Source organism: Lemur catta, chromosome 11 (assembly GCF_020740605.2).
Source record: "Lemur catta isolate mLemCat1 chromosome 11, mLemCat1.pri, whole genome shotgun sequence".
Classification (NCBI taxonomy): Eukaryota; Metazoa; Chordata; class Mammalia; order Primates; family Lemuridae; genus Lemur; species Lemur catta.
Genome location: NC_059138.1, coordinates 41018016 through 41045063, shown reverse-complemented (window position 1 = coordinate 41045063; position 27048 = coordinate 41018016). Strand labels below are relative to the sequence as shown.

The window sequence follows — 27048 nt, the reverse complement described above, 5'->3', positions numbered from 1 at the left end:
GGCCCGCCCAATGGCCCTGCACCCAAATCAGGGCCTGAGAAACAATCCCTCAAGCCCCCACTGACAGGCACACTCTCAGCCCATCTGAGCTGCTGTGAGCCCCAGATCCAGATCTGAGAAACAGCCTCACAGGCCACTTCTAGCAAACACGCCCCAAAGCTGGCCAAGTAACCCTGCACCTGCAACCTGTGCCTACGAAACAGCCCTGTGGGCCATCTTCCACAGAAACAGCCACAGGCCAGCTGAGCCAAAAAGCCCTGTGGCCATCCTCCACAGAAACAACCCCCAGGCCAGCAACCCCAGCCCTGTGTAGCCATGTCAAAGGCCTGAGAAACAGCTCCATGGGCTGCCCCTGGCAGACACATCCCCAGGCCAGCCAAGTAGCCTTGTGCCTGTGTTCAGGGACAGAGAAACAAAACTGCCAGCTGCCCTTAACAAACATGTCCCCGAGCTGACTAAGTAGTTATGTGCCCAGTACGGGCCCCCAGAAACAGCCCTGAGAAACTGCTCCTGGCAAGCATGCTCCTCAGGCCAGCTTAGCAACTGCCTGCCCATGCTCCCTGCCAGAGTAACAGTCCTGTGGTCCCAATCCCAGCAAGCCCCTCCAAGTTGGCCAACTCACCATGTGCATATGCATGTGCCCTTGGCCTGAAAAACAACCCCACAAGCCCATCCCTAGCAAAGCTACACCACCACTGCCCAAAACATTCTCAGCCTAGGACACTGAAACACACACAAAAATCACTAGTGTGGATTACAGCTGAATCAATGGAGACTACACTACTGAGTCCACCTACAGCCAAGGCCAATGCATCCCACCAACCAACATCCCAAGACCCATTTACGTGAATAAGTCTCTCCATTTGAAACCTACTCCATAAAACCAGAAAACCAGACTTTTCTACCAGATGCATAGAAATCAACATAGGGACACATCAAACATGAACAAACAAGGAAATGTGACACCTCCAAAGGAAAACCAAAATTCTCCAGTAACATACCCCAATCATAAGTAAACATATGAAATGTCAGAAAAAGAATTCAAAATAATAATTGTAAGGACACTCAGTGAGATACAAGAGAATACAGACAACTGATCAAACTCAGGAAAGCAATTTATGATTTGAATGAGAGATTCAAGAATGAGACTGATATACATAAAAAAGAACCAAACAGAAATCCAAGAGCTAAAGAATGCAATGAATGAAATAAACAATACAATCTAGAGCTTCAGCAACAGACTAGATCAGACAAAAGAAAGAATTTCTAAACTTGAAGATAGGTATTTTGAAAGAAAGAGGCTGGGCGCAGTGGCTCGTGCCTGTAATCCTAGCACTCTGGGAGGCCGAGGCAGGAAGATCGCTCGAGGTCAGGAGTTCGAGACCAGCCTGAGCAACAGTGAGACTCCATCTCTACTAAAAAAATAGAAAGAAATTAGCTGGACAACTTAAAAATATATACATATAAAAAAATTAGCTGGGCATGGTGGCACATGCCTGTAGTTCCAGCTACTCGGGAGGCTGAGGCAGGAGGATCGCTTAAGCCCAGGAGTTTGAGGTTGTTGTGAGCTAGGCTGATGCCATGGCATGCTAGCCTGGGCAACAGAGCAAGACTCTGTCTCAAAAAAAAAAGAAAAAAAAAAAAAAGAAAGAAAAGAATAAAAAGAATGAAAGTAAGTCTACAAGACTTATGAGACACCATTAAGTGACCAAATATTCATATTATGGGTGTTCCAGAAGAAGAACGGAAAAGGAAAAGAAAACATATTTAATGAAATAATAGCTGAAAACCTCCCAAGTCTTGGGAAAGAGATGGACACCCAGTTCCCAGGTCCAGGAAGCTCAAAAAGTCCAAATGAGCCTCACCTGGGGGCACATTATAGTCAAACTGTCCAAAGTCAAAGACAAAGAATGAATTTTAAAAGCAGCAAGAAAAAAAAAAGTGTACAGTCACACATAAGGGAATCCCCATTAGACTAACAGCAGATTTCTCTCCAGAAACCTTACATGCCAGGAGAGAATGGGACACTATCTTAAAAGTACTAAAAGAAAAGAAAAAGAAAACCAAAAAACCTGTCAGCCAAGATTATGTCCAGCAAATCTAACCTTCAGAAATGAAGGAGAAATAAAATCTTTCACACACAAGCAAAAACTAAGGAAATCATCACCACTAGACTAGCCTTAAAAAAAATGCTCAAGGGAGTCTTACATCTGTAAGTGAAAAGATAACCACCATCATGAAAACATGCAAAAGTATAAAACTCACAGGTAGAGCCAACATACAAAAAAGAGAAAAAATCAAACCTTATAACTATAGAAAACCACCCAACTTCAAAAATAAATAAGAGATGAAGTAAGAAATAAAGGATACAGAAAACAACCAATAAAATAACAAGAGTCCTCACCTGTAAATAATAACCTTGAATGTAAATAGATTAAATTCCCCATTTAAAAGATACAGATAGTATTGGCCTAGGCAAAGAATTTATGAAGACGACCCCAAAGGCAACCACAGCAACAACAAAAATTAACAAAGGGGACTTCATTAAACTCGAAAGCTTCTGTACAGCCAAGGAAACAATCAACAGAGTGAATTGGTTCACATTCTGTGACAACCTACAGAATGGGAGAAAATATCTGCATCCAAAGGGCTGATAACCAGAATCAATAACAAACTCAAACAAATCAGCAAGGAAAAAAATCAAAGCTCCCATAAAAAAGTGGGCAAAAGACAATGAAATGAACCTTTTCAAAAGAAGATAGACTAATGGCTGATAAATATATGAAGAAATGCTCAAAGTCTCTAATCATCAGGTAAATGCAAATCCAAACCACAATGAAGTATCACCTAACCCCAGTGAGAATGGATTTTATCAAAAAGTCCCAAAACAGCAGATACTGGCGTGGAAGTGGAGAAAAGGAACACTTTATACACTGTTGGTAGGACTGCAAACTACTACAACCTCTATGGAAAATAGTACATAGATACCTCAAAGAACTAAAAGTACACCTACCATTTGACCCAGCAATCCACTATTGGGTATTTATCCAAAGCAAAAAAAGTCATTTTATCAAAAAGACATGTGCACTTAAATGTTTACTGCAGCATAATTCACAATCACAAAGATGTGGAATCAACCCAAGTGCCATCCATACATGAGTGGATTAATAAAATGTGGTGTGTGTATACGGAGTACTACGCAGACATAAAAAAATGGTGAATATCTTTTGTAACAACCTGGATTGACCTAGAGACCATTTTTCTAAGTGAAGTATCACAAAAAGGGAAAAACAAACATTGCATGTACTCTCTATTAAATTGAAACTAATCAATCAACACCCATGTGCATATATGGTAGTAAAACTCAATGGAAGAGGGTAGGAGAGGGGAGAAGGTGACAGGTAAAGTTACACCTAATGGGTACAATGCACACCACCTTGGTGATGTGTACACTTATAACTTTGATTCAAACTGCACAAAAGCAAAAGATGTAATCAAAATGTTTGTACCCCCATAATATTTTGAAATTTAAAAAACAATAAAAGATACAAATGGGCTGAATGGATTTAAAAAAACAAGACTCAACTATATGTTGCCTATAAGAAATTTACCTCACTTGTAATGACACACGTAGACTAAATGGGAAGGGATAGAAAAGCATATGTGATGCAAACAGAAACCAAAAGTGAGCAGGAGTAGTTGTACTTATATCAGACAAAACAGACTTCAAGTCAAAAGCTGTAAAAAGAAATAAGAACATTATATAACAATAAAGGGATCAATTCAGCAAGGGAATATAACAAGTGTAAACATGTATGCAGCTAACACCGGAACACCCAGATATATAAAGCAAATAGTATTAGATCTAAAGGAGAGATAGATCCCAATGAAGTAATAGCTGGGGACTTTAACATCGCACTGTTATCATTGGATAGATCATCTAGACAGAAAATAAACAATTGCATTTAAATTGCACCAGAGACCAAATGGAACTAATAGACATTTACAGAATATTTCACCCAACAGCTACAGAATAGACATTCTTTACATCAGCACATGGAACAGTCTCCAGGACTAACCATATGTTAGGACATAGAACAAGTCTCAAAAAAATTTTAAAAATTGAAATCATATCAAGTATCTTATCTGATTACAAGTGAATAAAATTAGACATCAGTAACAAGAGGAACATTCAAAACTATACAAATACATAGAAATTAAACAGCATGATCTTGAACAACCAATAGATAAGAAATTAAAAATGAAATTTTAAAATTCCCTGAAACAAATGAAAATAGAAGCACAACATATCAAAACCTATGGGACACAGCAAAAGCAGTATTAAAAGACAAGTTTATAGCAATAAATGCCTGCACTGGAAAACTAGAAAAATTTCAAACAACCAACCTAGCAATGCATTTCAAGGAAATAGAAAAGCAAGAACAAAGCAAATCCAAAATTAGCAGGAGAAAAGAAAGAATAGGGTCAGAGCAGAAATAAATGAAATTGAGACAGAAAAAATATACAAAAGATTAACAAAACAAAAAGTTGGTTTTTTGAAAAGATAAAGTTGACAAATCATTAGCTAAATTAACTAAGAAAAAAGAGAAAAGATCCAAACAAATAAAATCAGAAATGAAAAAAGACACATCACAATGAATACCACAGAAATACAAAGGATCATTAGGGACTACTATGAACCATATGCCAATAAATTTGAAAACCTAGAGAAAACAGACAAATTCCTGGACACATACAACCCACCAAGATTGAACCAGAAAGAAACAGAAAAATCTGAGAAGACCAGTAACAAGATTGAATCAGTAATAAAAAGTCTCCCAACAAAGAAAAACACAGGCCTAGATGGTTTCACCACTAAATTCTATCAAATCTTTAAAGAACATTTAATACCAATTCTTCTCAAACTATTCCAAAAAAGTAAAGCAGATGGAATTCTTCCTAACTCATTCTACAAGGCAAACATAACCCTGATACCAAAACCAGACAAGGACACAACAACAAAAAAGAAAACTACAAGCCAATATCCCTAATGAACATACACATAAAAATACTTAATGAAATACTAGCAAACCAAATATAACAATACATCAAAAAGATAAAATGTCATGATCAAGTTGGATTTATCCCAGCAATGTAAGGATGGTTCAACATACACAAATTAATAAAAGTCATACATCACATCAACAGAATGAAGAACAAAAACTATATGATCATCTCCACAGATGCAAAGCATTTGATAAAATTTAACATCCCTTCATAATAAAAACTCTTAATAAATTGGGTATAGGAGGAAAGTATTTGTTTTAAAATGGCCCCCATGTATAGCACTGAAGTGCTGTCTAGTGTTCCTAGGTGCAAGAAGGTTTTAATGTGTCTTACAGAGAAATATGTATGTTAAATAAGTTTCATTCAGACATGAGTTATAGGGCAGTTAGCTGTGAGTTTAATATTAACAAATTAACAATAAATAAGGTATCTTTAAAAGGAAACATATCAAACAAGGTTAGGTATTGATCAGCTGACAAAAATGTTGTGACTAGTGGTTCACAGGGACTTAACTGTATTTCCTCTAGGAGCAATGCTTCAGTATTGGCTAATTCAGTGTTTGCAATAACTTTATAGAACACAGCTACTGTGAACAATAAGAATCTGCTATAATTGGACTTACAGACTGAGCTTGTAATTAGTTCTGAGAAGGTATCTGAAAAGTTAATGGTGAAGTAGAAATGAGGGCCAAATAGTCTTTCCTACATTTTCTTCCCCTATGGTTAACAGTAGCCAATTTAAAATTAGAATATATGGCTTTAAATATGCCAGAATACTTCCTAGGGACAAGAGAATATTCTTGAACCTAGATCATTTTTAAAATGATGAATGTATGACTTGACACCAAATCTTACAATTTTATGTAACATCATTAATATACCCAGATCATCAATTCAGGGTTAATAAATACTGTTTGGAGGCTTTGTTCCATATTACTACTAACTACCAAGCCAACTGGCCTTAACTACCCAGAAATTGGGAAATGCAACACCATTTAACAGCCACTACCCCCAAAACATTCTTCTAATCTGAAGGAATTTTCAATAAATCAGGAAACCAATACTTCAATTTCTAGTCTATTCAAATCCGCATCACAGAGAAAAATATTTCATAAACATACTGTAACTGTTATTTAAGCCAGAATCATGAGCTAAGCCATGTATAGATAATTCTTTTCATTGTTGCCTAATCTTTTCAGCAATATAAGACACACAGAAGGTGCTCAATAAATAAAACTGTTCTAATTCTTTTTTCCCCTTCACAGATCAGAACTTTGCTATTTCCTCCTACTTTCCCACCTCCTCTTTTTAATATAGTCAGTTATGCTTTTACCGCTAACACTATTCCTGAAAGCTCTCTTTAAGGACATGGATGACTTCCACTTGCTAAATCCAATGGTCAGGTCTCAGTTGTTCATCTTATTCAAACTACTGGCAGTATAGGACACAGCTGATTATGTTCTTTCCTCCTGGAATACATCATTCACTTAGCTTCTAGGAAACCACTCTCTTTCAATTGTTCCTCCCTTGCCACTCCTTGGTTTCCTTGCTTGTTCTCTTCTTTCTGAGTTCAGTCTTTGGACATCTTCACTCAGTCCCTGGGTGAGGACATCAAATATCTTGGTGTAGATTACATCTGCAGCCCAACCTGTCTCCTATATCCACTAGATTAGAAAAAAATCAAGAAAGTTTCCCTACTTGAGGATTTCTTGGAGCCTTTAACGTGTTATCGTACATTATAAATATCCAAGAGGAGATTATGTACACATTATTTCTCACACTTGTTTAGAACAGAATCCTTTCCTAATGATGCATCTTGTGAGACATACTACTGACTAAGCCACTAAATATAGCAAACTTATCTTTCAAATAGTTCCAACTTCTCAAAGCACAAATTAATTACATAAAAATAAGCAAATTTTTCCTGAGTGGAGATAATAATTGATTTTGAGGTCTGCAAGTCAGCTCACTTCACTAGAAGAGAGCTTGCCTCAAAATTTTCCTTAGGCAGAGATAAATTTATATCTCTCTTAAATTCCATTCATCTATATTAGTTATATACTCTAAATGAACACAGAATAAGTGTCCCATGTCTTCTACCTTCAAACAATTTAATATAATAAGCATATGCTATCGTAAATCTTTTTCCAGACTATATGTGGCCAGCTCCTTCACCTATTCTTCACATAACATGATTTCCAGACTCCTCTCCATGCAGGTTCTCTTCCTCACCAGATAGCATCTAAGTAATTCCTGGAATCCAGCTGGTCAACAAAATAATCTGTTTGTCTGAAGAATACAAAACACAGTAGAGCTATAATTCTTTTAATAAAGATATGATCACTTGGTCACATAGCCTAAGACTATATTCACTTTTTTATTTTCAGAAATCATGACACCAGTTAACTCAATATTCCTTTCTGAAAATAAAGGTGTATTACACATACCCTCACACAAATATGTATACACTTAGCTTTGTCCACGGAGAGGGCCTAGAAGCAATGACTCCTCAGTAGCAATCAGCATACCTAGCACCCAGATCTGTAAATATCATTTCATAGTAAAAAGAAGCAAAACTTCTTAGAGAAATGTCTGATTCCAGGTCCAGTACAGGATGGTATCACGTGAATCTGGAATATCTTGTTGGGTCAGAAAGTAAGAAAATGCTCAAAGTATCATAGGGACATTGGGAAAAGGATAAAACAAGAATACACGAGTCCATATCTATATGAATAAATGGATGAATGAAGAGCGGAAGCTTTATCACAGGAAGGCCGTGGATAAACACAGAAGATATTAGAGAATTGGAAAAATCACCATTTGGCACCCATCTTGATAATAACTGATTCATACAAGAATCATCAATAGATGTTTAACCAATAAGTTTGAGAGTAGCAGAATACTGACATAATCTCAAAGTACCTCTCCACCGGTATTTATATTATAAAGACTAAAATAGTGATTTCACCATAGAGAAACCTAGCAGATACCTTCTTCACTAAATGACCAAAATGATCATAACCAGTAATAGGAGAAATTACAGCATTTTCTTCCTCATATACTGCACTGGAAAGTATACAACATTATGTCTGTGGTCTTCCTATCGAGAATACATAACCTGAACCTAATCATGAGCAAAAGTCAATCAAAATCAAAATAAAGTTCATTCTATTAATACAAAATAACTGGCCTCAACACTTAAAAAAAATGTCAGTATCATGAACTACAAACATAGGCTCAAGAACTGTTCCAGTATAAAAGAAACTAGTGAGACATCACAACAAAATGCAGTACGTGATGCTGGATTTTTTTTAGCAATAAAAGTACCGTGATAATGGGTAAAATGTGAACAATATCTGTAGATTAGAATGTAGTATTGTACAAATGTTAATTTTCTGATTTTGATCATTGTATTGTGTTTATGTAGGAGAATGATCTTGTTTTGGGGAAATAAAAACTCAGTTATATAGGAGTAAAGGACTATTATGAGTCAGAAAATAAGTAATATATATGACTCCATCTATCTATCTATCTATCTAAATATCTATCCAGAGAGAGAGACCGATAAAGCAAATGTAGTAAAATGTTAACATTTGGGTAATCTGGGTGAAGGATATACAGGAATTCTTTATATTATTCTTGCAAATGTTTTAAAGTCTAAAATTATATCAAAATAAAAAAGAAGAAAATATCATAAGCTTTAACTGAGTTTTAAAATACCTTTCTCATGTTAATTTGTTATATGCCAAAGTACTTATAAAACTTAATACACATAAAATACTTTAACTTAACACACATAAAACTTTCCTCTTGTAATTCAGTTTATTTTTTCATTTAATATGGTGGTAGTGGAAGAGAGATACAGGGTAGAAATAAGAAAACTAGCCTGTGCTTAAATTTAACCAATTCACATAATCCACCTCTATCAGAAGAAAAGCTAAAGGTCATTACCTTAGAATTTATCTAGACATATTTTAAACACACACACACATACACACAAAGTTTTGTTGTCAAGAACTAGGTTTATAGAATAAGAAAATGCAATTAGTTACTTACTTTTTAACTAATCACACATACCTATCTTTGTTTCCAGTGAAACAGGAATGTTGAGGAAGATGAACATAAACACATTCAGCCAATCAACATATGCTGTGCTCTAGTTCTGGCCATGCAAAACTAACACACTATAAAACTGTGGGACTTAATAACAGCAATATATACTTTTGTATTTTTCCATTTAAAAATGGTACTTTTGTATTTTCCATCTACATTATTACTTTAAAACTCAATATACGGGAATCCAACTTGTAGCCATGATGAAGTAATGAGGAACAGATCAATCTTTCCCCCATTAAAAGTAAAAAAATTAGATAAAATATGTGAAACATTTTCAGATCTTGGGCAACAGGAAGCACATCCCTCAAAGTGTGGAAACAAAAAAGTGAGCCCTATGATTGCTCAAGTGTGCTGCCTGCTGAGTTTCCAGGAAGCTGTGCTAGGAGGAGAAAACCAGAGCTTCAAAATATTCCCAAGCTGAGAAGACAGATTTGAGTATTCAGAGATATCAAGGCGGCTAGAGTTCCCAGGGCAAACCACCAGAGAGGAGACATCTGCATAAAGAGACCTCTGGAGCTCTGCAGAGGATTCCCCTTAAGTTTTCAGCAGAGTATCGATCAGCATATGTGTAAGAAAATTACCCGAAACCAGGGAAAGAACCCCCAGAAGGGAACAGGAAGAACAATTACCAAAGTTGATACAGGGATGAAAAGAATCCACAGCCAGAGTGGAGAAACCCTGTAATGATGAGTAACAGCTAGAATATTCAGAAGGGTATCGCCTCAATAGTAAGGCCAAATTAGCCTTGTACTAAAAGAAGCTCAAGTCACACCAAAGCTTTAAAAGCAAGCCTTGGAGAATTAAACTATTTCCAAGTTACTTAACTGTGTCCTAGAATAAAACTCAAAAATACTTAAAAGAATACAAAGAAAATACAGCTTCACACAACATAAAATACACAATGTCTGGCATCCAAACAAAAAGTAGTAGGCATGTGAAGAAAGAGGAAAATACAACCTATAATGGGAAGAAAAACAAAAACAGAAACAGACCCAGGAATGACAAAGATGACAGGATTTGTAAATAAGGACATTAAAACATCTCTTATACACAAAACATTGCTAAAAGAAATCAACGACTCAAATAAATGGAAAGAAATTCCATGTACATGAATTGGAAGACTTAATATTGTTAAGATGTATCCAAAGCAATCTATAGACTCAATACTACTCCTATCAAAATCTCTATGGCATTTTTTTGCAGAAATAGAAAAATTCATGTTAAATTCATATTGTATCTTAAAGGAACCACAAATAGCCAAAACAATTTTGAAAAAGAACAAATTTTGAGAACTCACAGTTCCTGATTTTGAAACATATTACTAAGCAATAATCAAAACAGTGTGATACTCCATAAAGACAAAAAGAGAAATAGAATACATATCCTAGAAATAAACCCTTGTATATGGGTCAAATAATCTTACAACAAGGGTACCAAGACCACTCAATAGGGAAAAAACAGTCTCTTCAACAAATGGTGCTGAAAAACTGGATGTCCGTATGCAAAAAGATTGAAGGTGGACTCTTATCTTACACAGTATACAAAAATTAACTCAAAATGGATTAAAGACCTAAATGTAAAACCTAAAACTATAAAACTCCTAGAAGAAAACACAGGAGAAAGCTTCATGACATTAGACCTGGCTATGACTTCTTGGATTTGACACTGAAAGTACAGGCAACAAAAGCAAAAATAGACAAATAGGACTACATCAAACTTCAAAACTTACATGCATCAAAGGACACTACAGAGTAAAAAGGCAATCTACAGAATGGGAGAAAATATTTTCAAATCGTATCTGGTAAGGGGTTAATATTCAGAATATATAAAGGACTCATACAACTCAACAACAAATAAACTGATTAAAAAGGAGCCAACAAGCATACAAAAAGATGCTAAATATCACTAATTACCAGAGAAGTACAAATCAAAACCATAATAAAAACAAAAACAAAAAACAGAAAATAACAAATATTGGTGAGGATGTGGAGAAACATTGTACAGTATTGGTGGAATTGTAAAATGGTCCAACCACTATGGAAAACGGTATGCACATTCCTCAAAAAATTAAAAATAGAACTACCACATGATCCAGCAATCACATTTCTGTGTATATATCCAAAAGAATTGAAAGCAGGGTCTCAAAGAGATATTAATATTAGATCACCCATGTTCACAGCAGCATTATTCACAATGGCCAAGAGGTGGAAGCAACCCAAATGTCCACCAACAAATGAATGGACAAACAAAATGTAGTATACACATATCATACAAAGAATATTATTCAGCCTTAAAAGCAGAAGGCAATCCTGTCACATGCTACAACATAGATGGACCTTGAGGACATTAAGCTAAGTGAAATAAGCCAGTCACAAGATGACAAATACTGTATGATTCCACGTATATGAGGTACCTAGAATAGACAAAGTCATAAAGACAGAAAGTTGAAAGATGGTTGCTTAGGACTAGGAGGAGGGGGAAAAAGGAGTTATTGTTTAACGAGTACAGAGTTTCACATTTGCAAGATGAGAAAGTTCTGGAGATCTGTCTCACAACAATGTGAATATACTTACCATTACTGACCTGTACACTTAAAAATGGTTAAGATAATAAACTTTATGTTATGGATTTTTTAACTACAATTTTTTAAAAACAGCTATTATAAATTCCATGTATTCAAGAAAGTAGAGGAAAGCATGAGCATGTTTAAGAGAGACATGGAAAAGACAAGATCGAAATTGAACTTGTATAGATGAAAAATTCAATGTCTGATAAAAAAATGTACTGGATAAGATTAACAGCAGATTAGAAACTGGCAGAAGAAAAGGTTAGTAAACTTGACAACATTGCAATAGACATTATCCAAAATGAAACATAGGGAGGGAAAAAAGACTACAAAAAAACAAGCAATGAACAGAGCACTGTTAGCTTGTGACAATATCAAGTGGCCTCACGTATGTATAACAGGAATATCATAATGAGACGAGAGAGAGAATGACAGAAAAACTATCTGAAGAAATAATCGCCACAATTTTCCTAAATTTGATGAAGATGATAAATCCGCAGATCCAAGAAGCTCAACAAATATCAAACATAAGAAACATAAAGAAACTGCACCGCAACACATCATAATAAAGGTGCTTAAAACCAGTGGTAAAGAGATAATCTTAAAAATAGCCAGAGAAAAAAGATACTTTGTGTATAGAGGAACAGTAAATTTTGTGTGAGGAGGGGAAAAAAAAGCAAATGAGAAGGTAGGGGAGCAATATCTCTAAAGTCCTGAAAGAAAAAAATTGTCAACCTAGAATTCCATCCCGGTGAAAATATATTCCAAAAATAAACTTAAAATACTTTTCAGACATAGGAAAGCCAAAAGAATTCATAATCAGCAGTCCGGCATTACAGTAAGTGTTCAAGGAAGTCCTTCAGGCAGAGGAAAAATGATACCGGATGGAAATCTGTACCTACGTGAAAGAATGAAGAGCCCTGAAAATAATAAATATGTGGGTAAATTTAAGAGCCTTTTAAAAAATTATCTTTAAATTTCTTTAAAAGAGAATTCACCATTTAAAACTAAAAAGTCAATAATATAGTATGGGATTTATAACGTATACAGAACCAAAATGAATGAACAGCACAAAGTTTAAGAAAGGGGAAACAGAAGTACACTTGTTACAAGGTTCTTATATACTATACGAAGTAGTTTTTTTACTCAAAAGTAGACTGTGGTAAGTTAAATACATATACTGGATGCTACAAAAAAAGAAAAAGAAAAGAAAAAGAGCTATAGATAATAAGCCAAAAAAGGATATAAAACAGGGTTGTAAAAAATAATCAAATAATCCAAAAGAAAGCAAAAAGCACAGATGGGATAAACAAAAAAATAGCAAGATGGTAGATTTAAACTTAACAACAATTTCAATAATCACATTAAATTTATTAATAAATGATAAATTAAAAGGCAGATTAGGAAACTGGATTTTAAAAAGCAACACCCAACTATATGGTGTCTATCACAAAGCCACCTTAAGCAAAAACATAAAAATAGGTATAGAGTAAAAGGACAGAAAAAGATATACCATGCTAACATTAATCAAAAGAAAGCTGGAATGGGTGTACAAAATAGATTTCAAAACAAAGCATATTACCAAGGATAAACAGGACTATTTCACAATGATTAACAAATCCAATTCATGAAGAGATCATAACAATTCTAAATATGCATGCACCTAGCAACAGAACTTCAAAATATATGAAGCAAAACTCAACAGAATTGCATGGAGAAATCAGCATGTCCACAATTACAGAGATTCAACTATTATCTCAAAAACTGATCAAACAAGTGGACAGAAAATCAGCAAGGATATAGAAGACTTGAACAACCCTATCAACCAACTTGACTGACAATTACAGAACACTCCACCCAATATTTTTCTCAAGTGCATGAGTCATTTACCAAGACAGATCATATTCTAGGCCATAAAACAAGTCTCAATAAATTTAAAATGATTCAAATCATATAATTTATGTTCTTTGACCACAATGAAATTAAACTGGAAATCAGTAATGAAAAAAAAAATCTTTAAAAATACCCAAATATTTGGAAACTCATCCACATACTTCTAAATAACCAGTGAGGTCAAAGAAATCACAAAGGAAATTAGCAAGGATTTTGAACATGAATAAAAATGAAAATACAATATATCAAAATTTGTGGAATGCAGTCAAAACACTATTCAGAGGAGAATTTTATTAAACACTCATTTTAGAAGAGAATAAAGGTTTCAAATTATGAGCTAAGCATCAACTTATTTTTTTTTTTAAACAGAGTCTCACTCTGTTGCCTTGGCTAGAGTGCAGTGGCATCATCATAGCTCACTGCAACCTCAAAGTCCTGGGCTCAAGCAATCCTCCTACCTCAGCATCCTGAATAGCCAGGACTACAGGTGCATTCCACCACACCTAGCTAATTTTTCTACTTTTTATAGAGATGGGGTCTAGCTCTTGCTCAGGCTAGTCTCCAACTCCTGGCCTCAAGCAATACTCCCTCCAGCTTTGGCTTCCAAAAGTGTGAGGAATACAGGCGTGAGCTACTGCGCCCGGCCATCATCAACCTTAAGAGTCTAGCAAATTAAGAGCAAATAAAATGCAAAGCAAATAGGAGAAAGGGAAATAATAAAGAATGGAAATCAATGAAATTGAGAACAAAAAATCAATAGAGAAAACCAAAGGATGATTCTTTGAAAAGATCAATGAAACAGATATAAAACAGATCAATAAACCTTTAGGCAAAACAGGAGAAAAAAGGAGAAAAGACACCAATAACCAGAGTCAGGAATAAGACAGAGGATATCACTATAGATATTATATTATAGACATTAAAAAGATAATAAAAGATTATGACCCATTTCATGCCACTGAATTCAACAACTTAGATTAAATGAACAAATTCCTTGAAAAATACAAACTATCAATGCTCACTCGAGAAATAAATGGAATAGCCTTTTGTCTATCAAAGAAAATGAATTTGTAATTAAAGTCCTTCTCACAAAGAAAACTCCAGCCTAGATATGCAAGTCATTTAGTATTGCTTGAAGTTTAAGATACATTGAGGGATCAAATATTTATCAACTATCACATGCAGACACTAAGGATATAATTTTGATATGACTATGTCAGTATTTCAGCAAAATCATTCTGAAGGAAGCTGCGTGAAGAATTGATTAGAGGCTAGGTGTGGTGGCTCATGCCCGTAATCCCAGCATTTTGGGAGGCCAATGAGGGAGGATCATTTGAGGCCAGGAGTCTGAGACCAGCCCAGGCAACATAGTAAAATCCCATCTTTACCAAAAGAAAGAAAAATTAGCCTGGTATGGTGGCATGTGCCTGTAGTACTAGCTATTTGGGGGTCCTAGGTGCAAGGATTACTTGAGCCCAGGAGTTTGAGGTTGCAGTGAGTTACGACTGTGCCATGGTACCCCAGCCTGGGCAACACGCTGTCTCAAAAAAGAAAAAATTGATTAGTATGAGGATAAATTAAAAGTAACAAAATCGCCGGGTGCGGTCGCTCACGCCTGTAATCCTAGCACTCTGGGAGGCGGAGGAGGGTGGATCGTTTGAGCTCAGGAGTTCGAGACCGGCCTGAGCAAGAGCGAGACCCCGTCTCTACTAAACATACAAAGAAATTATTTGGACAACCAAAAATATACAGAAAAAATTAGCCAGGCATGGTGGCCCATGCTTGTAGTCCCAGCTACTCAGGAGGAGGCTGAGGCAGGAGGATTGCTTGAGCCCAGGAGTTTGAGGTTGCTGTGAGCTAGGCTGATGGCACGGCACTCTAGCCCGAACAACAGAGTGAGACTCTGTCTCAAAAAAAAAAAAAAAAAAAAAGAATTTTAGCAATAAATAAGAAAATAGTTGAGAGATTTGAGAAAGCAAGTCTCTTTCCTTATACACTTAATTAACGGCATTGTAACCCTATTTCAGTGATATTTTTTCATTATCATTTAGAATAGCAAAATCCTATTTACTCACTATACCTGGTTTATGATTCTGACCTACTTTCTTCAGAAAAAAAATTGAGAATGTGAAGCTCTCTCTCTATATTTTTCCTTCTTTTATATGTGGGTGCAGTGATTCTTTATTCAACTCTGCCTGTTGAATCTTAGCTCTTTTTAGGGTTTTATTTGCTTGTTTGCCTTTTTCTGACTTTCTTTATTCTATTTGGGAACTGCATTTAAAATTAAAAAAATCTGTTCAAATTAGTCAAATAATTGCAACAACCATTTTTTGAGCAAATATTGTAAGCCAAGCACTTTATCAAGTGCTTTACATATCTCATTTAATTCTTAAAATCTTGCAAAGTAGGTGTCTCATTTTATGAATAAATGAAACTGAACCTCAAAAAGATTACATAATGAGTCCAAAGTCACACAATTGGTAGATAGCGGAATTGGGACTTGAACCTAGGTCTACAGAGTACCAAAACTCATGTCACATAACTTTCACAAATTTTTGGCTCTTACAGACACTATACTGAATGTTTTACTAAGTACTTTCATTCATGCAACAAATAGGAATGTCAACTACATGTCTTCAAAATTTCTGTACATGTACTTTTAACAGCCCCTTTCCCTTACTGTTTCTCAACTGGAAAGCTGCATACTATGTACTTTTTTTCCCTTTACTTCCTCTCATTAAATGTCAAATTTAATCATGCTATGATTTTTATCAGGTAGTGGTTCAGCCACAGCTATTTCCTGCCCTAGTTCCTGTTCACTACCTAGAATGAAGTCCAGTATGAAGTTCTTTCCTAGTGCTCTAAAACTATCTGTTCTAGGAAACAATCAGTTGTTCTCATATGAAAATTCCTCTATATTATGTGTCATTTTAGCAATTTCTATGAGGCTAACAAGCTAGACTAAAAATGCAGTTTTCCTAAATGTCATAAATATTTTCAACTTAGTCATGTGATTCAGGCCACCAAGTGATGTTCCATATTTATAAATTCAATGTGAGTATGTATGGCTCTGTGCCAACCTTACAGGAAGATATAAGGTGGAGACTTTCTCGAATTTGCAGGGGCAGTCCCAATTTAACACATTCTGTCCCACTATCATGTCTCAAGTAGGGGTTAACAAAAGACAGTCAACATATATGCAAAAGGGAGCTTGCAATATTGACTCCATGTGGCTACAGACAAGGTAAAGGGGTTCAGGGATGGCAACGGTCACTTTGGGATTCTTTTATAAACAATCCCAAAATTAATTAATTAATTTATTTATTTATGAGACAGAGTATTACTCTGTTGCTGCAGGTAGAGTGCAGTGGTGCCATCATAGTTCACTGCAACCTCAAACTCCCAGGCTTGGGCAATCCTCCTGCCTCAGCCTCCCTAGTAATTGGGACTAGAGGCGTGCACCACCATGCCCAGCTAATTTTTTCTATTTTTAGTAGAGACAGGGTCTTGCTCTTGCTCAGGCTTAGGCTGGTCTCAAACTCCTGAGCTCAAGCAATCCTCCCGCCTCAGCTTCCTAGAGTGCTAGGATTACAGGCATGAGCCACTGCACCCGGCCTGTCTATACTTTCATTGACTCCTCTTCCTATGAAGGCAGAGACTCTACAGTACTCTCTTACAGTAATATATAAGAAATAATTATTATATACAGCATATATAATAATTATTCCTTATCCAAAATGCCTGGGACCAGAAGTGCTTTGGATTTTGGACTTTTTCAGATTTTGGAATATTTGCATACACCTAATGAGATATCTTGAGGATGGAACCCAAGTCTAAACATGAAACTCATCTATGTTTCATTTATACCTTATACATACAGCCTGAAGGTAATTTTATACAATATTTTTAATAATTTTGTGCATGAAACAAAGTTTTGACTGAATTTTAATGCAACCTGTCACATGTGGCCAGGTGTTGTGTGGGGTCATGTTGGCAATCAAAAAGTTTTGGATTTTGGAAAATTTCAGATTTCAAATTTTGGATTTTTGGATTAGGGATTGTCAACCTACATATTTCATATTGTATTGTCATCATGTGTTCAAATATCCATCTCTCCCACTAAATGGATGCTTCTGAAAGACAGAAGGTTCTTCCAGCCCTATATACTCAGCAATATTCAACAGTGTCTATTATACAGTGATCTCAAAGTGTTACTAAATATGTACAATGCTAGATTCAGTTTATGGGTCTGCAGCATTATTTTCCACTGATTAGTCTCCTTCTACCAAGTCTCTAAGAAGCCAGTTTTACTGTGGTAGTAAAGATAATGGCTTGAAACATAGGCTTTGGGATCAGATTGCTTGGATGTGAATCCTACCTCCACCAACTCACCAGTGAAGAAATCTTGAACAAATGAGTAACCCTTGGTTAACTCATCTATAAAATAGGCAGGACAGTATTCACAGTACCTACCTCATAGGATTATAAGGATTAAATGAGATAATGTATCAGTAGTCCAACTATTTTTTGATCCTCATTTTCTCTACACGCCACCCTAAATTTTCTTTGAGTCAGTCTAGTGAAGGCTTTTTCATTATAAATTCCTTGTAATTTGGCATTAAATGGATAAGTCAAAAATATTTGTGGTTTAAAAATTATGCAGGTCACCTTGTTCATTTTTAGGGCCAATTGTCCAGTGCTCAGTTTAGGCTCAAAAAAAGTTTACTCTTGGAGGCATGACTGTAGTAGAATGCCTCCATTGTACACTATACTTGATTTGCTTAGAACATTTTCATGTTCTACCAGAAAGTGCTGAAAATTAGAACACAGACATTCCCCACCTCACTAACGCCTAACTTAATAATGTCTGATGCACCTAGACAACTAACCTGTGTGGGAGGCAGGCTATTTCTAGAGCAAAAAACTTTCCTGGAACCACTTTGTTTCTGGTCCCAGACAGGGCTCATTCTCCCCAGACCTCCAGATTTCTCTCCTCTAGAATCTGGAGGCTGAGCCACTACAACTGACAAGTCACACCTATCTCCATCTCTTAAAATTAGCAGCCTGTACACAAAATCCAAGTTAGGATTTCAAATGGTTATGCTATTTTACAGCTCTTTAGGCTAAAGTGCATAGTTTCCAAATTCTCAGAATTGTCCTTCCAACATTAAAAATATTATTTTAAAAAATCCAGTTTGGAAGAAAACAAATTTTACAAAAACACTGGAAAACAAGATCAAATACTAACTCTATATCTAAAGTGTCACAGGAAATAGAAAGGAAAGAAACGTTTAAAAATGTTTGGTGAAAGCTTACCAAAAACTGTAAGATCAAAGTATCACGCAAAGTAATCTCAGAGTAAGCAACTGTAAGAAAGCAACTGTAAATTACAAAATATTTAATATATTCACCGTGAATTTCAAAACTACTTGGCATGTAAAGTACATACTGAGATTAATAAATTGTTCCAGAGTCCATACTTCCCTGGCTAGTATATGTTAATATAAAGCAGTTCCTTGTTTTTGCTAGGCTAAAAATAAAAACGGTGACAGGTCAGTGACAGAATGAACCCTAAAGTTATACAAGGATGTGTTAAGTTAGAAAGCCATGACTCAAAGGAACAATACCAGAATGCCGGCTGTCAACACTAGACAGACAAAAATAAGAAAAGGTGAAGCATGCTGGTGGACCACGGTATTGTTCCAGCTGGAAAAAATAGCCCTTAAGGCCCGTGCATAGTATTTCAGCACCCAACCCGCAGTCAGCGTAGGGGTCAGAACACTAAACTGCCGCCTGCTGAGCGGGGGCAGGGCAGCGACCCTCCTTCCCAGCCTGCGCCCGCGCGCGCAGAGCCGCCGCCCCCTCCTCCAAAGCCCGCCCCTCCAGCCGCTAGCTGACCTCTCCCCGCCCGCCCGCGCTCGGCCACTCGAAACGCCTGCACGCCCTTCCAGGACCCTACGACCCCCAGAGCACAGTGCCAAGGGAAGGAAGCAAAGGAGAGGGGTCTGAGGAGGAAGCACAGGGGCGGGCGCGGCGGCACCAGTGAGGGCGGCGAAGCTGGGCTTCGGCCCATCACCATCAAAGCTTAGGCTCGGGAGGAGGGAAGTTGAGCCTCTGCCACCAGCCGGATGATGGGAGGGGGCCGCGGCTGACCGGGGCCCACAGGTACCGGAGGCTGCTGGGGAAGTCACCGGCGGCGGAGGGCGACGCGTTGGCCCCGCAGCCCCCACCTCCATCCCGCCGGCCGCTCTCCTCCCTCGTCCAGATCCATCCTCGAGATTCCGTCAGAACCCGACGACCTCCACACGGCCCACCCAAGCGCCGAGGTGATGCCGCTCTTACCGTAGGAGCGGGCGCCGCGCCGCTAGGAGGCGGCTGGGGTGGACGCCGCTGCTGCCGCCGGAGCCCGAGGAGCCACAACGAGGTTGCCGGCGGGCGCCCTGCCTGCGGAGCGTCGCCCCGCCCCCTGGCCCGCAGGATTTTGCGCCGCAGCCTGCAGTCTCCGCGCGCGGGCGGGGAGGACCCGTGAGGGGGCGGGGCGCCCAGAGGGGGCGGGGCCGAGCGCTGGCTGGTCTGATTGGCATCCCTGGGCCCAATGGGACCACGGAAACTCCAGGCTGAGCTTGGACTGACTTTCCTCTTAACCCGTGGCAGTAGAGAGGCGGGCCTAGTGGGTTTTTTTATTGCTGCCTTTTTGTCGAACCCGAATTAAGGAAAGGTCGGTTGGTTTGCACTGGCGGACAAACGGTCCAATTACCGCGGGGAGAGGGGCCTCTGAACCCAGATTGGCGTCCTCTGTACCTTATAGGGTAGGCTCAGTGGCGGCGAGAACCAGCCCCGGATGTGGGCGCGGCACTGAGGTAGAACTGAGAGATCCTCTACCGCGGCCGTTTTGGGAGGCGGAACTGAATGTTTTTCTTAATTATCATGTGACGGGTTCTGGATTTAATGGGGGGAAAAGTGTGGAGAAGGACAAGGATCCAAACTGGCGAATTTCCCGATCTTCGCGCCCCTGTCCACTCTCCCGCCAGCGGCGCTGCCAGGTGAGTCCAGGGCTCGGCCTTGGCCCCTACTGTGCCCCGGCGCTGGCCTCCCGGTGCCTCCGTGGGTTGTGCGGCCGAACACCCCCAACCCGTCGCACTCCCTGCCCAAAACGCGCACTCAGCTACCTGCCTGGCACCAGGGCTTCTGTGAGCATCGTGAAAGAACCGCGTTAAACTCCAAAATGTGTTGGGCCCACAGCCCAGAAGGGTGGGGAGTCCGTTTAGGGCGCCACGAGCCGACCGTCAGTGTTTGAAGACGAAGAGCAAGGAGAGTTTAGTTTAGGAGGGTCCTGAAGTTCCAGGGACAGGTAGGTTCCCAAGTCAGCCAAGTTGTAAGCAGAAGGCTGTCCCTTTGAAGGGCCAAGGTTGTTGGAGCACAGGCCTTTCGAAAGCGACTCATTATGAAGAATTATTTGTGGGCTCCTTAAGCACAATTGTCTTTGGGATGAGGCGAGTCCACTTGGAAGAGTGCCGGCAGTAGCGAGAGAAGGGAAGTAAGGGCAGATAGTGAGACGCAGGTGATGTGGGCAGGGCTCTATATTTCCATATGGGGGCAACTCCTAAGGTGTTAACAATGGATAAACAATCATGTGAACAAATACATAACTATCTTCCTGGTACCAGAAATAACCACCTTAAGTTGGAAAAATTTTAGTTGAGCAAATTTTTGTTTTGGAGTACTCGCCTCCTTCTGCCATGAGGAGAAAGGAGAGTAGTAGTAGGGAATAGATAGGACTGCTTAAATTGATGAGGATGTAAATGTAAAATTGGGGTCGTATGTCATCGTTGTAGCTCAGAATACAAGCATACATCCTTCAGTCATTTACATATCATAAGCGCACTTCCCCATTGAGGGTATTTTCGTGCAGATGCATACTAAACTTTGTTGCACCCCACATTATAAAGCTTATAGCTGCAATAGGATTATGTTCTTTGCATCCTTTCACTTCCAGTCCTAAAGAACCTGTGGTGGGTGCAGACACCCTTCCTATAACCAGTTGCTACTCAGTTCTTTATGAGAAAATATGAAGCTTGTCTCATGTGATGACAGATGGAAAGCTTGTGTTTAAGCAACTGTATTATTGTAAACCTGTTTTTCAAAGGTTCACAAGAGCAGCCAGATAGATTGGAGATCAGGATTGGGTAAACAATTTGTAGGATGAACGTCAACTATAGTTACTCATCAGCAGGCATACCTCTTCCCTTCCTTCCAAATTCAGTTCCACATCCCACTGTATGGTAGCCTCTGGCAGGGAAAGAAGACCAGCATGGAAAATGCCTTCCTGGGGGCAAAAGCACTGCAGTGTGAAGCATCTGCCAGTTAGGTAAACAAGTGCAAGTAGATGGGTATAAGGGCAAAGAGGTGAGTTAGGAGACTCATACCTAACTATTGAAATAAAACAAATGTGTACTTACTATGCACCATGATGGCCACCACTATTTATAGTAGTAGAGATGTTGCAGAGTACATCAAAGTACTAAAATATAATTGAGCACTCTAGTCTAAGGTATTTGGTTCAGCTAGCCAGTTTCTTTACCTTTGTCTTGTTTCTTATCTTCCTGCATCTTTACTCCTAACTTTTCCCAGCCATGCTTTTGTTCCTATTCCTACCATCTTCAGATCTTTTTCTATCAAGTAGGTCTCATCTTCAGTCTTTCATTCCCCAGTGGCTTATTTCGCTGAGCTTATAATCATAGATTCCTCCTTTCCTGAAATTTTCTCAATTTTCATATGTTCTCTCCCTTTCTCAATTTCACATCTTATCTTTTATTTTCTTTTCTCCAAATATCTAAGGGAATAAAGTGTTCTCAACTGTCTCCATTTCTTTACCTTCTGTTAACTCCTCACCCAACTGCATGCAGTCTGGCACATGACTTCCCATTCTCCTTACCCTGTTTCCAAATGGTCACAAGGGTTGCATAAAAAACTTGATTAAGTGGAGAAACATACTATAAACCTATATGTGAAGATTAAATATAATAAATGTTTAAGCTAAGTTGTAGTTAATACATTCCCAATTAAAATTCCAAGTTTTTAAGAATTAGCTTAGCAATTTTAGCATTGAAAAAACAAAAGGGCAAAATAGAAAATACTCTGGAAAAGATAACAGTGAATAAGTACTAAGCGTTCCAGATATTAGGACACATCCTAGAGCAATGGTAAGTCATACAGTATTAGTGCAAAGCAGACATATATATATCAGTGAGATGGAATAATGATACAAAAAATAGTCCCAATTATAGAATGTAGCATCTCATAATCACAAAAATTCAAAAGTTATTAGGTGGTCCTGAATACTAATTGGATAGCAAGTAGAAAAAAAAAAAAACTACATACCACAACCAAAAACATACAGTGAGAATTATCAAAAGGAAAAAAAAGAGAAATCTTAGACAAAGAAAATAGATATTTATAAGAATTTTAATGAGAAAATAAGAATTTAAGAATATAAGACCCATACATTAAACTATGTGAAAACCCAGTGTTACCAGTGCCTTCTGGTAATATATCAGTTAACCCAACAACCTCTTTATAATCTTAATTCTACTTGATGTCCTTGCAATTTTTTTTAACCATTCCCTCCTTATAAAACTCTCCTTTCTTGGCTTGATATCTTTTCACTACTTTGATTTTGAATGTTTTTTCTTTGTACCCCTTGAAATTGAATGAAAAATTACAGATCTGGAAATGTATGGGGAAATTAAGAATATCCCTCAGGTACAGGAATAAATAAAGTCATGAGTGCCTAGACTTGAGTGATAGCATTGAAGAGGAACAGACTGCTCTTGAGATATTTTGAATAGAGCTTATACCCAGTGGCTATACTAAAAATTTTATTGTACTTTGTCATGGGCTAGAATGAATGATGGATATAATGTCAGTGATTGCTGTAAGTTATAGAGGTTTTGAAAGGAAGAATGGTAGAACGTTTTTAAAATCAGGAAGTCAGTGAGTGGGAAAGAGCCAGCTTTGTTTCCTAGGAATGGAAGTGATATTTTTTTTTTCCTGGTATAAAACCAATCTTGACTTTTTTTCCTTCTCTTAGGGTATATTTCCCTTTTTTCGACCCTGCAACAGCTTCTTTAAACTGTTTAAATGAGAATGTCCTTGGCTCAGAGAGTACTACTCACCTGGCTTTTCACATTACTCTTCTTGATCATGTTGGTGTTGAAACTGGATGAGAAGGCACCTTGGAACTGGTTCCTCATATTTATTCCAGTCTGGATATTTGACACTATCCTTCTTGTCATGCTGATTGTGAAAATGGCTGGGCGGTGTAAGTCTGGCTTTGACCCTCGACATGGATCACACCATATTAAAAAAAAAGCATGGTACCTTATTGCAATGTTACTTAAATTAGCCTTCTGTCTTGCACTCTGTGCTAAGCTGGAACAGTTTACTACCATGAATCTGTCCTATGTCTTCATTCCTCTATGGGCCTTACTGGCTGGGGCTTTAACAGAACTTGGATATAATGTCTTCTTTGTGAGAGACTGACTTCTAAGTACATCATCTCATTTCTATTGCTGTTCAACAAGCTATCTATCATTAAAGTGTTCTGAATCTTTGCAAGCTTCAAGAATACCGGAGAACTGAGGGAAAATACCAAATGTAGTTTTATACTGCTTCCATAAAACAGGATTGGTGAATCATGGACTTCTAGTCAACCCAAAGCTTAATTATTCAGTATTTGAGTTATTGAGATTCTTATTATCTCTATGTAAATAAAGTTTGGTTTTGACCTCATTTGTCTACATGACTCTTGAATAAAATGTTTTAAGTATGTGGTCAATATTTAAAGTAAATACAAAATCTTTCATCTACATATTTGAATAAAGTTTAATATACCATCACTTTATTATGACTAAAGTAAATGCCATTTGTGCTTCTAAATTATGAAGAAAAAACCGAATTACTGACATAATTAGGGGTACCACTTCATGTTTACATTCAGAAAGAATCTGAGGGTTTGACAGAATTTTTATCTAGGCTAAGTTCACTGTTACCTCTACCTTCAGGTTGGGACAAATCATTTAGAGATAGTATGTTAAAAAAGCAGAAACTTGCCTCTTCCTAAAGTTAGGGGGCCCTTACATCCTGTTTCTATCAGGACAGGCCTAGTTTATGCCTGGTGTCCTGGGGTTCCAGGGTATCAGTGCCCCTTTCACTCTTAGAATGTACGAGGAAATTAAGAATATCCCTCAGGTGCAGGAATAAAGTCATGAGTGCCTAGACTTGAGTGATAGCATTGAAGAGGAACAGACTGTTCTTGAGATATTTTGAATAGAGCTTATACCCAGTGGCTATACTAAAAATTTTATTGTACTTTAAGGCTATAAGGAATGATGGATATAATGGTTTGAGAAATGGTCCTAATTTGAGAAATTATATGATCACCCTACCAAGGTACTTAGCTAATTCCAATGAAGCAAAGGTTGCAGTACTTATAAAAATTCCAAAGAGGGGCTGGGCCCAGCAGCTCATGCCTGTAATCCTACACTTCAGGAGGCCAAGGTGGGTGGATTGCTTGAGGCCAGGTGTTTGAGACCAGCCTAAGCAACATAACCAGACCCTGTCTCTACAAAAAATTTAAAAAATTACCCGGGTGTGGTGGTGCATGTCTGTAGTCCCAGTTACTCGGGAAGCTGGGGCAGGAGGGTCATCTGAGCCCAGGAGTTTGAGGTTGCAGTGAACTATGTCATGCCACTGCACTCTAGCCTGGGTGACAGAAGACCTTGTCTCAAACAAAACAAAATCTAAAGAGGTTGAATGGTCTTTTATAACCCAGGATCTTAAAAAGTAAGATGGTTGTTCTTGCCATATACAAGCCTCACTTTTAGCTCTGGGAGAAATCTAAAGTGGTATTCTGTTTTATAAAGATCTTACTTAACAAAGTGATTTCTGGCTGCAAATACAGAAGGTTGCTTTAATATAGCATTTTGGTCTGATTCTCTCTTGTAAAGACAAATAACATAAGTTATACAACACAACAAAGTAATACAGCTTAACTCCTTGTTAGGCATTTGAAACTAAAGAGCTAGCCTGAGTAAATCTATCAATTGCAAATGTTTTGTTGTCTTATAATTGGTAATATATTAGTATTTGGGATATGTAAAAAATAGGATTGAGAAGGATAGTTAACATTGGGAACTGAATATTCCAGCTTGATCAGATACTCCTAATTCAAATGAGAGATCCAAACTATTTGGTCTCTGGAATCTATAATTAAATTCAAAGTAGAAGAAAGCTTTCATCTCTGCAAGAAACTATCCAGGAGGATTTTGTATTTCAGGAATAACTATTCATGCATATATTATCAAAGTATAATCTCTCACAGGAAAAAGGAAAAGAAGGGACAGTACCACATGCAAACAATCAGCTAGGCCAGGAGTCAGCAAAATTTTTCTGTAAAGAGCCATATAGTAAATATTTTAAGCTCTGTGGGCCTTATGGTTTCTGTTGCAACTACTCAACTCAGCCCTTGTGGCAGAGAAAGCAGCTGTAGACCATGGCTATGTTCCAGTAAAACGTCACTTATGGAAATAAAATGTAAATTTCATATAATCTTCACACCACAAAATATTCTTTTGATTTTTGTTTCAACCATTTATAAAGCCATAAAAACCATTCTTGCCTCACGGGCCATATAAAAACAAATGGTGGGCTAGATATAGCTTATGAGCAGTAGTTTTCTGACCCCTGAGCTAGCCATAAAACAAACAAAAGCAGAAATTTTGTATGAGATTACTAAGAGGAAAGGTGGAACAGGTCTCTTCCTCCCCCAAACAGTTCTAACAACAAGGAAGGAAGAGAGAAATTGGGTAAGAATTATATGTAAAAGGCAACACAATAACCAACCTGTTTTTACATGAAGATCAATCCATTTTAATAGCATTTGAAGGGTCCCCAGAAAGTAGAACTCTTCTCTTATTTAATTTGGTATACTGCTACACTAAATAAACACTTGAAACAGTACAGTAAGTTATCATTGATGTGTGTCTCAGTAGTTAGAATACATTAAAACATTAATAAAAGACATTAAAGATAGAAATTATGCTTATAGGTGGAAAAAACAAAACATGGAATAAACAATTAGTATTGCAGAAAAATACCTTCCTAGGTTTGTTTTTAGTTATAGGATTCTTTCTTCATAATACAGAGGTGTTTACTAATGATGTTTAACAATAAACACACTGTGCCTCAAGAAAGAAACTTAAACATCAAAGGCTCTTATTAAAACCATTATGTTCCAGGTCATCATAAACATGTAACTTACTCTGTTTTGGATAAAAGATTTGTTATCAAAAATTCTGAGTAAAAGCAACCCATAAACAAAATAACTTTCTATAAGACTTGAAAATT

The 27048-nt window shown here is 37.6% G+C and overlaps 2 protein-coding genes across 3 annotated transcripts in view; one reads left to right on the top strand and one right to left on the bottom strand.

Moving 5' to 3' along the window:
* The window catches only part of PHTF2 (putative homeodomain transcription factor 2), a 113922-nt gene extending 93759 nt beyond the window's left edge, over positions 1-20163 (bottom strand). Inside the window, exon 1 of one of the 2 annotated variants that reach the window (XM_045565570.1) lies at positions 19984-20163. The gene's annotated coding sequence lies outside the window, so the exon portion shown is untranslated. The remainder of the gene's footprint in view (positions 1-19983) is intronic. The other variant, XM_045565571.1, reaches the window with a different exon arrangement.
* A 192-nt stretch (positions 20164-20355) lies between these two features.
* Positions 20356-24432, top strand: TMEM60 (transmembrane protein 60). Its single transcript, XM_045564688.1, has 2 exons — positions 20356-20684; positions 23732-24432. Exon 2 carries the CDS (start codon positions 23782-23784, stop codon positions 24181-24183), a length of 402 nt encoding a protein of 133 aa, XP_045420644.1. The 5' UTR covers positions 20356-20684; positions 23732-23781; the 3' UTR covers positions 24184-24432.
* Positions 24433-27048: the final 2616 nt, after the last annotated feature.

What these genes read in the sequence shown, in the direction of transcription:
- TMEM60 (XM_045564688.1), top strand. Translation starts at nt 23,782, where the DNA reads ATGAGAATGTCCTTGGCTCAGAGAGTACTACTCACCTGGCTTTTCACA.